General features: G+C 40.7%; 1 protein-coding gene across 18 annotated transcripts in view; it reads left to right on the forward strand.

Annotated features, from left to right (window-relative positions):
* ABHD5 (abhydrolase domain containing 5, lysophosphatidic acid acyltransferase) overlaps positions 1-14955 on the forward strand; it is a 54058-nt gene that overhangs the window by 18076 nt on the left and 21027 nt on the right. For 16 of the 18 annotated variants that reach the window (XR_004626055.1, XR_004626051.1, XR_004626050.1 and 13 more), the window contains exons 4-7: positions 4711-4865; positions 7217-7328; positions 9796-9982; positions 10541-10600. Coding sequence is in view for 10 of the 18 variants with exons in the window: in XM_034662335.1 (XP_034518226.1) it covers positions 4711-4865; positions 7217-7328; positions 9796-9982; positions 10541-10600 (514 nt within the window). In the remaining 8 variants the exon portion in view is untranslated. Of the gene's footprint in view, positions 1-4710; positions 4866-7216; positions 7329-9795; positions 9983-10540; positions 10914-11451; positions 13357-14955 lie in introns of those variants that run through there. The other 2 variants (XM_034662337.1, XM_019807970.2) reach the window with 2 other exon arrangements.

Raw genomic sequence — 14955 nt, forward strand, 5'->3', positions numbered from 1 at the left:
GAGAACCTGGCCCAGTGTGCTATCCTAAATAAGTGCAATGTAAGCTGAGGTTGAGTCTCAGAGGAGAGTAGCAGGAGACCATTCTACGCAGTGGGGACAGAAATTGCCATTCCTGGGCCATTCAGGAAAGGCCGTGTGGCTGGTGAGCAGAGAAATTATGAACCGGTTTGTAGTTGGGCCCTAGCCCAACTCCCATGTTCCATCCCCCCAAATGACCTTCATTCATCTCAGTTCTCTTACCATGATGTGTAATAATTAGAGATGCCTCGTAGTTTCACTTATAAATTAATGTGCTTTGTCATAAACAGTAGGGCCACTTGTGGTGTGAGGTGTTGTGGCTGCCATTCTGCTAAACCTTCTTCATTAGGCCATGGCTGATCCTCTTAAGGTAGGCATGGGAAGAGAGTAGAGTAAGCCAGCAGGAATAGCCAAACATGCCATCTCCTTTCTCACTCCTTTCTGCACTCACTTTTGCTGTTAATTTTCCTTTCCTTCTGGCCCTTACTGTTCAGGACACCTAAGCACTGTGTTATAAACTAAGGAAAAGGAGACTATAGAAACTTCTATTAACTTAGAAAGTGTTTAGCAAAGAGAATAGATAGAAGAGGTTGCAACTGGTCTTTACTTCTGCACTAAATGACTTTCAGATCATCCAACCTTGCAACCTTGCCTTTCTCTTTCTCCTGACTGTACAGAGGTGGGCTGAGCATTTCCTGTCCACCTCTCTTGAGGAGAAAGTCTGCTCTGCTTGAAGTTGGAGATCTTTAGTTTGTTGTTCTCTGGGACTGCTGCATTCTTCCCTCAGAGGCTTGGAGCCAACGGGAAATAACTGGGGCTAACTTCATTTTGAGAATGCTTTGCTTGTACACTGACTAGAATTCTTCCTGTTCCTTTTCCTTGTTCCTTTCCTTGTTCTGGAAGTGTGTCCATTAGATTCCCCTGTGAATATTGGTTCTGGGTTTGCATGTTCTTGTATTGTTTCTGCCTGGTGGCTGACTTTAAAGCTCATGAAAGTCAGGTTTATATAATATACCCTTGTTAGCATTTAGACTCAGCTATCCCAACTTGTTGGAGCAGATGTTATCCACTGCTTTGTCCTTTAGGCTATAATCTGCTCACCATCTTCAAATTCAAGACCTACTCCGATGACCAACCTGGAGAAGAATGCCTCTTTAAATGTTTTCAAACTGATGGGCTGTTCTCTTGTTCCTGCTCTGCCAGTTCTTTGTTTTACCTGTAGTTTGAATCAGTCTCTTGATTCATGACAAAGATGTCTGATAGGATGACTGCAGTGTGCTGTCTGGCCAGACCCATTCCTTACTCCTGGATATGAACTAAAAATCCTATCAGGCTCTCCTCTGTGGAATATTAGAAGATTGGGTCTAGATTACTATAATAGTTTAGATACACATTAAAACCAAATAACTTCTATCAGATGAGGAGATAATCTTTTCACTAGAAGAGTTGGTGGGAAGATAGCCTGGGAACTTGGTCTGGTGCAACATTATAATAATCTGTGAGCCAGAACCTGTGCTCAGGCTTTCCTGAAGAATAAAAGTTAAATTACTCACTGCTCACATGATTCCAGCCCCCCCGCCCCCACCATGTGAGTCTTCCCGTGCTCCCTGAAAAAAGTCTTCTCTAATAGTCTTCCTAGTTTTGCTACTATAACTAGCTAACATTTACTGGATATTTATTATTCGATAGCCATAACCTAAGTGCTTTGCATGGTCTATCTTTTTAAATGAGTCTTACAACCAAAAATAAGCAACAGTTATTTTCTGAGGCCTTTTACTAAAATGTAGTGATGCAGAGGACATATAACTCCAGTTTAGACAATTTTGCAGAGCTTTTAAAAAATTGTTTTCAAACTTTTTCTATAACCTCTCAGTAAGAATTATATATGTGTGTATCTGAAATAAAAGTTTCATGCAATGATACTCAGGCTTGTTACGTATTTTTCTATTCCAAATTATACAATTAAAAACACAGCAGACTGACTCTGACTCTGTAAGTAGATTTTACTACCTGCTAATGTGTAGTGACCTGCAAGATTCATATAAGAAATAACGGTGTTCTAATGTCATCTGGGGGGGCAGAAAAATCCAGACTGGACTAACTCCTAGCTTATTCTATGAGTATTTTTGTTTTGTTTTGTTTTTTTGAGAGAGAGAGAAAATGAGCAGGGGGAGGGGCAGAGGGACAAGCAGACTCCCCGCTGAATGAGGAGCCCGATATGGGGCTGGATCCCAGGACCCTGAGGTCATAACCTGAGCCAGTCGGACACTTAACCGGAGGCGCCCCTATGAATATAGTTTATAAAATTTGTGTATTCTTATAGACAAGGACCAAAAGGAAACATGGAAAAACATAATACTCCAAACGTATACTTAACATTTACTATGTGCTAAGCACCATGCTAGGCTGAAGACGTAAGATCGAACAATTGTTGGGTCAGTTCACTCCCTTAAAAAAAAGGTCATCTTCTCTAGTATATATACTTTTCATAATTTTGTTAAACTGGCATTTTTATCTAGGGACGCTGTTTTGGAGATTGGCATTAAACAAGGCAAGCCAAAAACTAAGGCGAAAACAAAACAATCACTTAGCTATAGATAGACAAGACTTAACCTCCCTCGTGTATCCTTTGTCCTCCCCCTTCTTGGGTTAGCACATAAGGCTGAGAGCAGACGGCAGGATACCAAAATAAATTCATAACAAAATTTAATCATCTTTTAGGGTAAAGTATGTTTTGGTAAAGAGTTCATTTTTCTCTTTAGGAGCTAAGTGAATAGTGAATAATACTAGCTGTTTCCTAATGGGAATCTCTGCTGCTTTCAACTGGGTGACTGTTTCATTAATTCCACCCATACCTCTGGCATGCCTTCTCCCCCCTTCCCCTCCCCCTCCTTCAAATCTCACTGTGGACTGTAATAAGAGGAATTTAGGGGGAAGTCCATATCAATTAGTCTCTGCCATTAAAAAATAAAACAAACTCCCTTCCATTCCCCCTTCCCATACACTATTAGAAAATAGTCTCCTAAAACTTTTAAGAGTGAAGGCACTCTTAGGTATATGGAAATCTCATTTATCACATATCTCCACACAGATTGGTAGTTACATTCTGCAGATGCTCTGAAAGAGTATAGAGTTAGGACTGGCCTAGAGTTGATAAAAGTTAAGCTTTACCTTTACTGATGTGTCATCTTACGTTGCTTGGTCTGTTCTTAGAGCCTTCTACCCAGTGGCTTGTTGGCATCGGTTAGTATACTGGAGTCAGGAAACGGGTTTTAGCCCTACTTCTCCATGTCTTGGGGCAGGTCACGTAGTGCATCGCAGCTTCCTTCTCATCTGTGAGATGAAAGATTGGGCTGAGTATTCTCCAAGGACCCTTGGAGACCTGTGCACTGGGTCTGTGCTCTAAAGCTTCCTGTTTGAGAAAATGCAGTCAAAGCAAAAATAATAAAACTATTTATATTGAGAATAATAGCCATGTGTGTCCATGTTCTAGTTTCAGTTATGACTTAGGAGAGAGATGTTAGAATCATTGTCCATTCATCCTTGGGAAGTTTCTGCTGGCATTTGTTTGCTGTTTTGGTTATAGTTGAATATCATTTGTGTCATGAGGACCTTTATGCTTTATTTAGGATTTTTATGACATATAATACCATGGATGCAGGCACATGGAAGTATTGCTGTTAGTTTTGGTTTTCCCTTAGCAGGAAGAGGTTTTCATAAGATGGAAAAATTTATTTATTTATTTATTTTTTAAAGATTTTTATTTATTTATTTGACAGAGATAGAGACAGCCAGTGAGAGAGGGAACACAAGCAGGGGGAGTGGGAGAGGAAAAAGCAGGCTCATAGTGGAGGAGCCTGATGTGGGGCTCGATCCCATAACGCCGGGATCACGCCCTGAGCCGAAGGCAGACGCTTAACCGCTGTGCCACCCAGGCGCCCCAAGATGGAAAAATTTAAACTATTAATGATACAAAACAATTTTACATGAGATTTGGCTGAAAATGTTCTTTGGTCAATAAAGAAGAAAATTAGGAAAGGGTTAGGAACAGAATCAGTATGATCAGTATATCGTGATATTGTGGGTAGGGTAGATGTGCTCATGTTCACCAAATAGAATCCCAAACTAGGGGAAATTTCTACCCACATTATTACATTATCTCTGTGTTTGTGGAAAGTTCATTTAAAAGTCCTTTTGAACTCACCTAATGTGCTAATAATGCCTCTTACATTTTTAGAATGATTGGTTCATAGGAGATAACTGTTGTTGGTGTCTGAAGCTATTTTATGAGTGTAATATTAATCTTCAGTCATTTCTGCAGTGTCAGCCTTGCACTGCATGGAACCATTGGGCTTTTCTGAGTGGTCAGTGACCTGTATCATCCACCAGAAGGTAGCTTCAACAACAAATACCATTCCTCAAGAGTGTGCCCTTCCACACGCCCTTTATTATCCATATTTACGTATATGAAAAAGGCAGCTCTCTTCCTACAATACACCTCTCAAATCCTACCATATCTGAAAGTTTACATGTAATAAGAACAAGATGTAACTGGTCAGCCATTCATCTTCTCTTTAATGTGAAGGTTTTGGAAGGTGTTTTTTTTCTACCTTTGCTTTATAAATCGTGTTAATTCTTTAGAGTCCTAGGTGGTTTGCCAAATTGAAATTATATTTGTTCTTCCTCCAACAGGGTTAATCATCTCATTTTAGTGGAGCCTTGGGGTTTCCCTGAGCGACCGGACCTTGCTGATCAAGACAGACCAATCCCAGTGTGGATCAGAGCCTTGGGGGCAGCACTGACTCCCTTTAACCCTTTAGCTGGCCTCAGGATTGCAGGGCCCTTTGGTGAGTGTTTATATCTGTGTCCTAGGAAAGCAAAATGTTTATAGATTGGCTGTGGAGGAGTATTTACTGATCACCATGGTTAGAATCTTAAAAAACAAACAGAATCTTTTTCTCCTCCTCTGAATTACTAAATTACTTTTTTTCCTCCTCTAAAAAGTACCAGTCCATGCATAAAAATAATGAAACCAGGATCATCTCAAAGAGGAGTCTATATTGTAAATATTACGGTAATTAGCAAAACTGAGAAGGTGGGAAATGCTCCCCTACGCTTAGTCAGCCCAGGGTGTGGGGAGAAGTGCAGCATGTTGGTGACCACAGAGAGCCTTTGGCTAGTTGACGATACCCAGCTGGGTATCCATCACGGATGATCACAGAGCCTGCCTTGATTGCCTGTGGGGATAACAGTTATGATCACATTCTCAGATTCCCTTCTTGCCCCGTAATGTCAGAGTGTTAAGAAGATAAAATCATCCTTTTCCACAGAGATTTTGGAGACTCCTGATTTGTGTTTCTGGTCATATTTTGAAGTACCAGTGTTTAGTCTGATTTAATTTCATTTGACTCTCAGCTCCTGTCTCCACCCGAAAGCCAAGGGAATCTCTCCTTCTCTCATTGTCACCAGTGATGGTGGTCTGGCCTCCACTTTCCTTCTTATAACTTGTATCAGTGAGGAGTGCTTTTAGCTATAAGTAGCTGAACACCTAAGTGGTTTAAACCAGAGGGCCTTTCATTATTTCCTTAACAAACAGGTTGGAGGCAGGTGGTTTTAGCATTTGTTGTAGTAACTGACTCATTGATGTTGGGGTTTAGGCCTGCAACTGTGATTCTCTTGACCTTTTTCCTCGTGGTGTTTGATGGCTGCTATGGCAGGAAGCCCCATCCCACAAAGCAGCACTCTGAGCAAGAAGAAAGGAAAGAATAGAAAATGGTCTTCTCTCCATAATGCTCTGTCAGGGAAGAAAGTCTTCCTTGGAAGGCCCCAAAAGGCCTCCCCTTATGTCTCTGCCCACTCCTGGTTCTTCCACTAGCAGAGAAGAATACGTTTGTGTGGCTGAGCAATAATGATTTGTTGCCAGGGACTGGAGTGAGGGGCCCACTTTCCTGGGCATGTTGCTGCCTAACTGATAGACAAGAGTCAGGTTCTGTTAGCAAGATGAGAAGAGAGGGGTGGGGAGGGTGTGGGAATAACTACTGCAGAGGTAACAGTAGATTCTGCCCCCCTCTGCCCAGGCCTGGCCCCTCTTTGTCCTACTGCCTCCATTTGGGACAGGGAGAGTCATGGGACTGCAAAGGGACCACACCACAAAGGGACCACAAAGAGAGCAAGCGACCACACCACACTCCCTCGGTGCTCTGACAGATAGCCTTTCTTCCCCACCCCAGCCCCTCACCCCTCCTGAGGGGAGCCACTCCTCTTAGGTGCCTGGTCCTCCTTTGATGGACTATTTAAGAACTTCATTTAGTCTGTATAGTCTTGCAATATAAATGGATTGTGCTTGATTACAATTACACAGGGAGCAATTATGGGAAGAGTAAAGTAAGAAAAGAAACTAGGAGACAGTGGTTGGGGAGGGAGGATGCCTAGGAGGGGCCCTCTCCCGCCATGCTCTCTGTCTCCCATTATTGCTTGCATGTAGTTGGGATGAGACATGATTTAGAATATCAACCACATCATAAGAATTCTCCGTGGAGCTGTACAGTTCCTTCAGAGGTAGGAAGGAGGGCCAGGAAAGAAGTAAGTCCTTGCTAGAATAATGGGCAGTGATAGCAGGAAAGGAAACTGGTTAGCCCCCAAGGCCCCAGAAGGGAAAACAGTGACCAGATGGAGGCTTCTACTCTTCATCCTTTTTCCTCTGGGGAAAGGATGTCCTACCTCTCACCTCAGGAGTGGATGGCCTTCGCCAGGAGGATTGGCAGTGTCCCAAGCAGAAACCCTGGATTTATTTTTCTACAGAAAGACTTGTATATTTCAGTTTACTTCACTTAGATACTAACGTGTTATAATTTTGGGAGAAATACAAATTAATAAGTTAACTTGAGCTACACTACTCACCTGCCGTGTTTAATAGAATTTATTTTCCTACAAAAACAAGTCTTAGAAAATTAACTTGTATGTTTTGGGCTCCTGAAGCACATGTGTAAGGCAATGTAGAATACTCTTTATTTCTTATTTTAATTCTTAGGGAACTTGGGAAGAGCAGCTTCTAGGATCTGTGTTCTTTTCCACATAAAATATACATTTGAATATATGTATTTGTATGCATGTAACACTCATTCTATAAGCAAACACAAAACTTTTCTGTATTCTGTCAGTTAACTACAATTTAAAACATTCATTTCCTGTTCCATAGGCTTAAGTCTAGTGCAGCGTTTAAGGCCTGATTTCAAACGGAAGTATTCGTCAATGTTTGAGGATGACACCGTGACAGAGTACATCTACCACTGTAATGTGCAGACTCCAAGGTAAGGGTTAGGGTTCTAAATTTATTGTGTTGGCGTTTAAGACTTTTGTTCTTTGAAAACATGTGAATAGTCTAGGAGATTTTAGTCAGTAGTTAACTGACTAATACATCTTAATTTATTCATGTATTCATGGAGCACCTAGTATGTAAAACATTGTACTGGATGCTGATGAGAGACTAGAAGAAGCAGGATGTACTGTCTTACCCGAAAGTGCTTATGGATAAGTTGAGGAAACTTTGGTCTTAGATATCTCTAGGAGGTGGTTGGAGTTGAGAGATAAAGAGGAATTTCATATAAAACAGCATTTCCAAACTGAGTATGCATGCTCTACAAAAAAAGGACAACTGGATTAAACAAAAGTAAATGGTTTCCTGTATCGTGGATCTTCTTAGAAACTTTTGCTATTCCAAAGGGTCTCCCAAAGTGCGTGGGAGATGTCAGTCAGCATGGTTCCAGTTTACATGATGACTGCACCCCTCTTTTGCTGAGCAGTTTTTAATGACCCTGGATCAGCATGAGAAGCACTGTGAAGAGTAAGTGAGGGCTGGAAGATGGGGAGGGAGTTTTGCAGGTATTTTGACAGTGATCAGAAGAGGGGAGAAAGAGGGAGGAAGAGCCTGTGAGCATGGTAGTCACAGAGAGCAAGAGAGCCAAACAAAGGTGTTTCCTGTTTTTTTAGAATACATGATTTATGGACATTCAGTGCAAGGCACCAGTGGAGAAAATAACCTGAAGATAGTGGGGAACTAGAAGGAGCCTGGAAGACAAGACCCTGGAGCTGTTGGGAGAGGGTCAGGCGCAGAGTAGGCAGAGGAGAGCTCCAGTTCTCATGCTTCGTGGTGGACCAGAATTATTGGGGGAGCTTGTCAAAGATGTGATTCCTGAGCTCTGTTTCTAAGACTGATTCAGTGATCCTGGGCTGAATGTTTCACAAATGCTTCAGAGGACTCCATTGTAGGTGGATCAAGGGGCCATACTTCAGAACCTGGAAGTGGTACCTCAGCCTTTCCAAGGTTGAGACTTGGGTGCAAGGCCGAGAGGCTAGGTGCAGAGCCAGCCTCCCTCACTTTTGGCAGAGAACATGCACACCTGCTTTATTAAAGGGTCGAGGCCGTGGCAGCTATTGGCATGGAGCCATTGCCTTAGTCTTTTTAAGGTTAGAGGTTCTGGGGCAAGAGTGTTGGGAGGCTGGAGAGGTTTGGGGTCCTGAGGAAATTGACATTTTATGACTCACTAGGCTGTCCAGTCTGGTGGATTAGAACTTCAGACTCCACTGACTTGTTCCAACAGTTTTTAGTGGTCAGTCCCAGGTACATCATCTGTTCTTAAGCTTGGTGTCCATGCTTCACTTACATGTCAGGATTATGTGTGCCTGTGTAGTGCTAGTTTGTTGTCTTTCTTGTCATAGAACTTGAATTCTTCATAACAGGCAATTCAGAGTTATGCCTAGTACTGCAAGGAAACAGAGGGTAATAGCAAAGTGGATCTATCCTGCGAGTTTGCAAAGTGTTCTGTGTTTTTTTGTGTGATGATCAGTCAGGTGTGAGCACAAGAGAAGACACAGAGGCTCAAGAAAGCAAAGTTTATTATACTCACAGGGCCTAGAGAGAGGGGGTCACTGAATGCCATGAAGGGTTACAGGGAAGCACCAGATTTTGGTCAGATGGCAGAAAACAGAGTGCTGGGAAAGTTGAAGCCAGAACTTTTACTGGGTTCTTCAGAAAGGCAAGGCAGGGGCATGGCAGACAGTTCTGGATTGGGTAGTTGAATAATTTCAGTGGGCTCTAAGACATAGGGGTGGTCTCTCATTGCCTGGTACCTGGCCCTGGGATGATTAAGGCTGAGGAGTATTGCCTCCTAGATACGTGGGCAGTAGAGAAGAGGCATGGCTCTGGATTGCTTAGTTGGCATATGACAGGCATGTTCCCAGTTGAATCCTTTGCTGTCTCTAAGAATGGGTTAGCTCCAGGAGGCACAGTCTCTCCCTAGCCAGAAAGGTTTATTAAACATTAAGCGTCTTCATATGCAGAGAATAAAAATGTAAATACGCAACGAATACTTAATCTGCATTTCTTCTTATCTTGGTATTGGGTTTTTACTATTACAGGTAAAAAGCTGGTGCCATGCACATGTTGAAAAGATACCTTCTACGTTTGAAACAAGTTACAGTGATAAAAACATTTTAACTCTCCCCACAGGGAATTTAATAATGATAGGGTTGCATGTTTGATTTAGAAGAGGGTTGACTTCCATTCAACTAGAGTTTAGAGCATCCTCGTTTATCAAACAAAAGCACGTATCTTCTGTGGGGATTGTTTCCTATACTTTCTAGTATGTTATATTCTGTTTAAACTGGGGTTTTTCTTAAATGGGGGAGAAGCTAAATATGAGTGTTTTCTTGGAGGTGGGGGTTCAGTACATACTCATCCCCAGAAGTCATATGTGTGTTGTTTTCCTTTTCCCTAAGTGGTGAGACAGCATTCAAAAACATGACTATTCCTTATGGATGGGCAAAAAGGCCAATGCTCCTGCGGATTGGGAAAATGCACCCTGACATTCCAGTTTCAGTGATCTATGGCGCCCGATCCTGCATAGATGGCAATTCTGGCAACAGCATCCAGTCTTTACGACCACACTCGTACGTGAGGACAATAGTAAGTGTGCGGCTGAGTTTGGGTTCTCGGTTGTAGGTGAAGCCTGCTGTATTATGTTTGCCTTCAGTGAAGTTTCACTTAGTTCCTGTGCTTTCAGATCTGAGCTAGACCTGCAGCCTCCATCAGGACCTGATGTCACTTGTGATGAGGGGCAGGATTTGACCCACACACATTTTCATGTCCAGATTGGCCGTGCCTGTCCCTAGAGCCATGGCATCCCTGAGGTGGGAGCCATTTTCAGTGGCACCTGACCAACTCCTACCTCACAAGGCTGCATGTTCTCACTTGGTTCATTTGATCTGCTGGCCCTGTCATTAGTGGTCAGTTTAGGATGGTTTTTTACATATAAAATTTTAATAAGGTCCAATAGATGTTTCTCTTTATTTTCAGATTGTTTATTTGATGGAAATACATAAAAGTTACTAAGATCAGTGTTGTTCATTCTTTTACATTTTATTTCTCTATAGCTGTTCTCATTTTCATTGCTAAATGTCTTTGCTTATGTGTTTTATTCAGTGCTTTTGCTCACTGACCTTCTGACTCCTTTTCCTTTCCCAGGCCATTCTTGGGGCAGGGCATTATGTGTATGCAGATCAACCAGAAGACTTCAACCAGAAGGTAAAGGAGATCTGTGACACCGTGGACTGAGTAAATGAAGGGGATGTGGGAGAGGCTGCTGACCGATAGAGTTCCTCACATCACTGTGCAGTCTCCCGTGCTGAGTAAGGGAATACAGCAAAAGAACCAGCAGTCTTGCCTGTACTTTCCACATGTTTTCCTTATGAAGTCGCTTGCACATTTAAACCAGTTAGTGCCTTCTAGAGGAATGGCTTTCCTTTCTCCTATACAAAATTGAATTATTCAAGAGTCTCCGAATCTAATAGCTTTAATAAAAGGTTATTTGTTCCTCTGCTCTCCTGAAAAATTGTTGTTTTTCAACTGAAATTTTATTCATTTCTATTTAACTTTGCTATGTCAGGTACTTTTTATATTTCAGCCTATTTTGCCAATTTTAAAAAGTGATTACTAGGTCTATAATTTTATATACTATAAAGGTGCACTTTATTTTCTTTGCTTGTATTTACCATGTCTAGTAACTGATGCAGTTAATCATAGTTTTGTGTGTTTTTATGTAACAAGTTTATCACTTGTTTAGAATCTTTCCCTTCATTTTTGAATGGAGTGATGAGATAGCATTTTGGCTAAAAAGATGGGAGTTGATCACTAGCATTAATTTTTCTGATTTTTCCTCTGTTCTCTATTTAAGCTATGTACAACATTTTAAATGTGGTCTATCCTGATGTGTCTGCAACCACATAATTCCTTGAGATCTTTTATATGTGGTATAATGCTATACTTCCAGGGAAACATGAAATTAGTATTTAAGTGATTTAAGTACTGAAACTCCTTAACTAAAAGTCTGCCCTTTCTTTCCCCCCCCCCCAATACTATTCTTTTCCACGAGCCAGGATGCAGCATAAGGAATGGATGTCCTTCTGAGGGGATATTAAGATTGCTACCTTCCAATAAGCCAATCATATATTGTCATTAACCTCTAACTCCTATAGATGGGTGCTAAAACTGGATGCTGTTTTTAACCACTAAAACAGAAAAATAGGCGGTGCTGTTGTGTCTCATGGCACCGAAATGGGGTAGCACTTGGTTGTTGGGTTTTTGTTTTTGAGGTTTGTGTTGATTAAATAATACACATACTTGAAGTTGTACTATAAAAGCCATAGAAGGTTGATTGAACTATTTAACAATAACTACTATCAAGTGTAACACTTTCTTGCTGTTTTAAAATGAAGAAAACTTGTTTGAAACTGTGAAACTTGCCACGTGATAACTGGCTGCTGAGAAGACCCTCCAAACAAGAAAAGAACAGGGTTGTCATCAACAGGGCATCTTTGCCTTCTGTTTTGCTAACATTGCTTGTCTAGGAGAAAGGTGGTTGTGTAAATAAAAACAGTGAACTGTTTATATGCAAATAAAGGTTGAATGGTTTTGACTGTTGCGTTTTTTAAATGATTAATTAGGAAATCTGTAGTTAAGAGATGTAAGGTTGTATCACTGTGGATTAACTGCCAGAAAAATCTAACTTTCTACTTTCAACATTGCCTTCCCTACAAAGGAATAGGCAAACTGCACTGAAGCACAACAGATAGCTTCGGAGCGAACAGTTCATCTCACTTGGCACCTTCACTAGGTCCCTGCAGAAGGTAACGTGAGAGCCAAGACACGTTCAGCTCTCTCTACCTGACGAACAAAAGTAGCCTGTGCTTTTTATTTAGTATCTTAGAGGGCTAGCTCCAAACCTGTAAGTGGTACAAATAATTTGGGTAATATTTTGTATTTTTTTTTAAAGACTTTATTTATTTATTTGACAGAGATAGAGGCAGCCAGTGAGAGAAGGAACACAAGCAGGGGGAGTGGGAGAGGAAGAAGCAGGCTCATAGCAGAGGAGCCTGATGTGGGGCTCGATCCCACAACGCCGGGATCACGCCCTGAGCAGAAGGCAGACGCTTAACCGCTGTGCCACTCAGGCGCCCCAATATTTTGTATTTTTGACACACTCTCCAATCTTTCTTAATTGCGTAAATGACAGTTTTCACTTATAAAGGAAGGTTTCTGTGAAGGAAACTTGGTCTCAGCCCTTGGAGGGAGGGTACTAGTTCACTTAGTAAATGGAGTTTCTGAGCACAGATGTGCCAAGTGATTCAGGAAAAAGTTGTACCCAGATGTCAAGTGGAACTTACTTTCCTACCAACTGATTTTGCTTTATTTGAAAAATATTGTTGTCATTCTTTTTAAAAGTTAAATTTTCCAGTGGGTTATAGACTATGTCATTTTGTGAATATTGAGCTAGCAGAGAAGGTCACAATCCTCAAATTCCTAAAAATACAGTGGGTGCTAAATTTTTTTAAAATTCTGTTACAGTGGTTGATCTTTGCTAAATTATACACAATGTACTTCAACTTTATTTTATGGAATAAATTTTACTGTGATAGTTGCAGCAAGTCAGCTGCTGTATATTTTCTTGAGTGTTTAGTATGGCCCAGCCTGTTTATGCCACATATGGTAGGATCATGGGTCACGTGGGTGTGCAGTAACACTTCTTGGCATTGGGAGGCAAGGCTGCTCTGCAGTGTGCTGACCTCCGTACAGAGGCTGTTTTGTGTTCATGCAGTGCTTAGTGTGATATCTGTTTCCTTCTAAAATTAATTTGCAAGAAAAAGGTTGCCTAGAGTTGGTTTCAGAGTATTATTAGAAAACACTTTTGAAGCATCTCTGTTTATATAGATGTATATTATGTATGTATGTATGTATAATATTATATATGTACATAACTATATATATTACATTTATATTATATATTTTACGTGTGTGTGTGCGTATATATATGGGGGGCACATACTAGATCCCAATAAAACAAGTTTTTTCCTGTATAAAGGTATTGGAAAGAATAATAACTAGCCAGAAGAGCCCTAGAAAAGAACTGTGGGGAAGGAGCAATAACCCTACTGGATATTATAACATGACTAAAAACAATATAAAGGCCAGGAATTTAGTATATGATAACGGAAGCATTCTTATTGAGGACAAGACTTAATGATGTTGAGACAAATGTGGTTAACTACATGGAAGAAAACAAAGTTGAATCCATTTCTCACACAGCACAAGGATAAAATCTGAATGGATCAGAAACCCAGCTGTGAAAATGAAGCCTAAATAACTACAAGAAGATATGTATAAACTCCCTTATAATCTGAAAGGAGGGAAAACTTTCCTATAATTGAAAATCCAGAAGCAATAAATGAAAAAGTTCGCATCTGTAACTGAAAGCAAGAGTTTTGGATGGCTAAATAAAAGCAAAGTTAAAAAGTAAATAAACTGGAAAAAATACTTGCACTATTTGTTACGGAAGGCACACATAGCTCTAATATATGAGGAAATTTTAAACTTTGAGAAGAAACTGTTTAGAAGAATAGGCAAAAAGATAGGAACAGATAGTTCACGGAAAACAGAACGCAAATGGCCCTTAAACATAGGAGGGTATGCCTACTGAGGGAAGGGCAAATTTAAACTACTGAGACACCATTTCTTACCTCGTCAGATGGGGGAAAATCCAAGTTACACAATACATGTGGCTGAGACAGCGGGGAAGAGGCACTCAAAGTATAAATTCCTGTGGATGGCATTCGTTAATAACTCGCAAAATTAAGTATGAATTTGTTCCTTCTCTGGGCAGTCTCACTTCTAACAGTCTATCTGAGGCAAACACTGGCAAAAATCTGAAATGGTGTATGCACAAGGTCTTCATTACAACACTATAACCACTAAAGATTGGAGGCCACCTGAAATCTCCACTACTACGCAGCTGTGAAAGGAAATGACTGTTTCTGTAGACTCTTCTGGCATTATCTCCAGAGTAGAGGAAGTGAAGAATGGGATATGTGGTATGCTCCCTATTGTGTAGGAAAGGTGGGGACAAATGAAAAAACAAATATGCATCTGCTTCTCTTGTTTTTAACACAATGGAAAGTGTGTTATACCAATAACTAATAACTCAGTTCCCTTCGTAGTGGTGGTAGGGAGCTGAACAGGCATGGCACATAGATCTGTATCTTGTTTTATACTTTTTTACTTTGGGATTATTTCAGTGTTTTCTATAGTTTAAAAAAAAAGCAACTCTTAAAACTGAGACAGAGTTAACTGTATCAAGCTAGAGGTAAAACCACATATAGAATTACCTCAAGTGACTTTAAAACCCAGCATTTTGTCTGCACTTTCCTAATGAAATATATTCTACAGACCAAGGAATCACAAAGAAATCTTAAACTGCATTGGGTATTTTTATTTTTAGTAACGATATTGGTGTTATTATTTTGAAACTGTATAGTTGATAGAGCACACACTTATGTCAGTGGAATTACAAACCAAGATTTTCAGCACAAGACATACAGGACTCAAGT

Source organism: Ailuropoda melanoleuca, chromosome 6 (genome assembly GCF_002007445.2).
Source record: "Ailuropoda melanoleuca isolate Jingjing chromosome 6, ASM200744v2, whole genome shotgun sequence".
Taxonomy (NCBI): domain Eukaryota; kingdom Metazoa; phylum Chordata; class Mammalia; order Carnivora; family Ursidae; genus Ailuropoda; species Ailuropoda melanoleuca.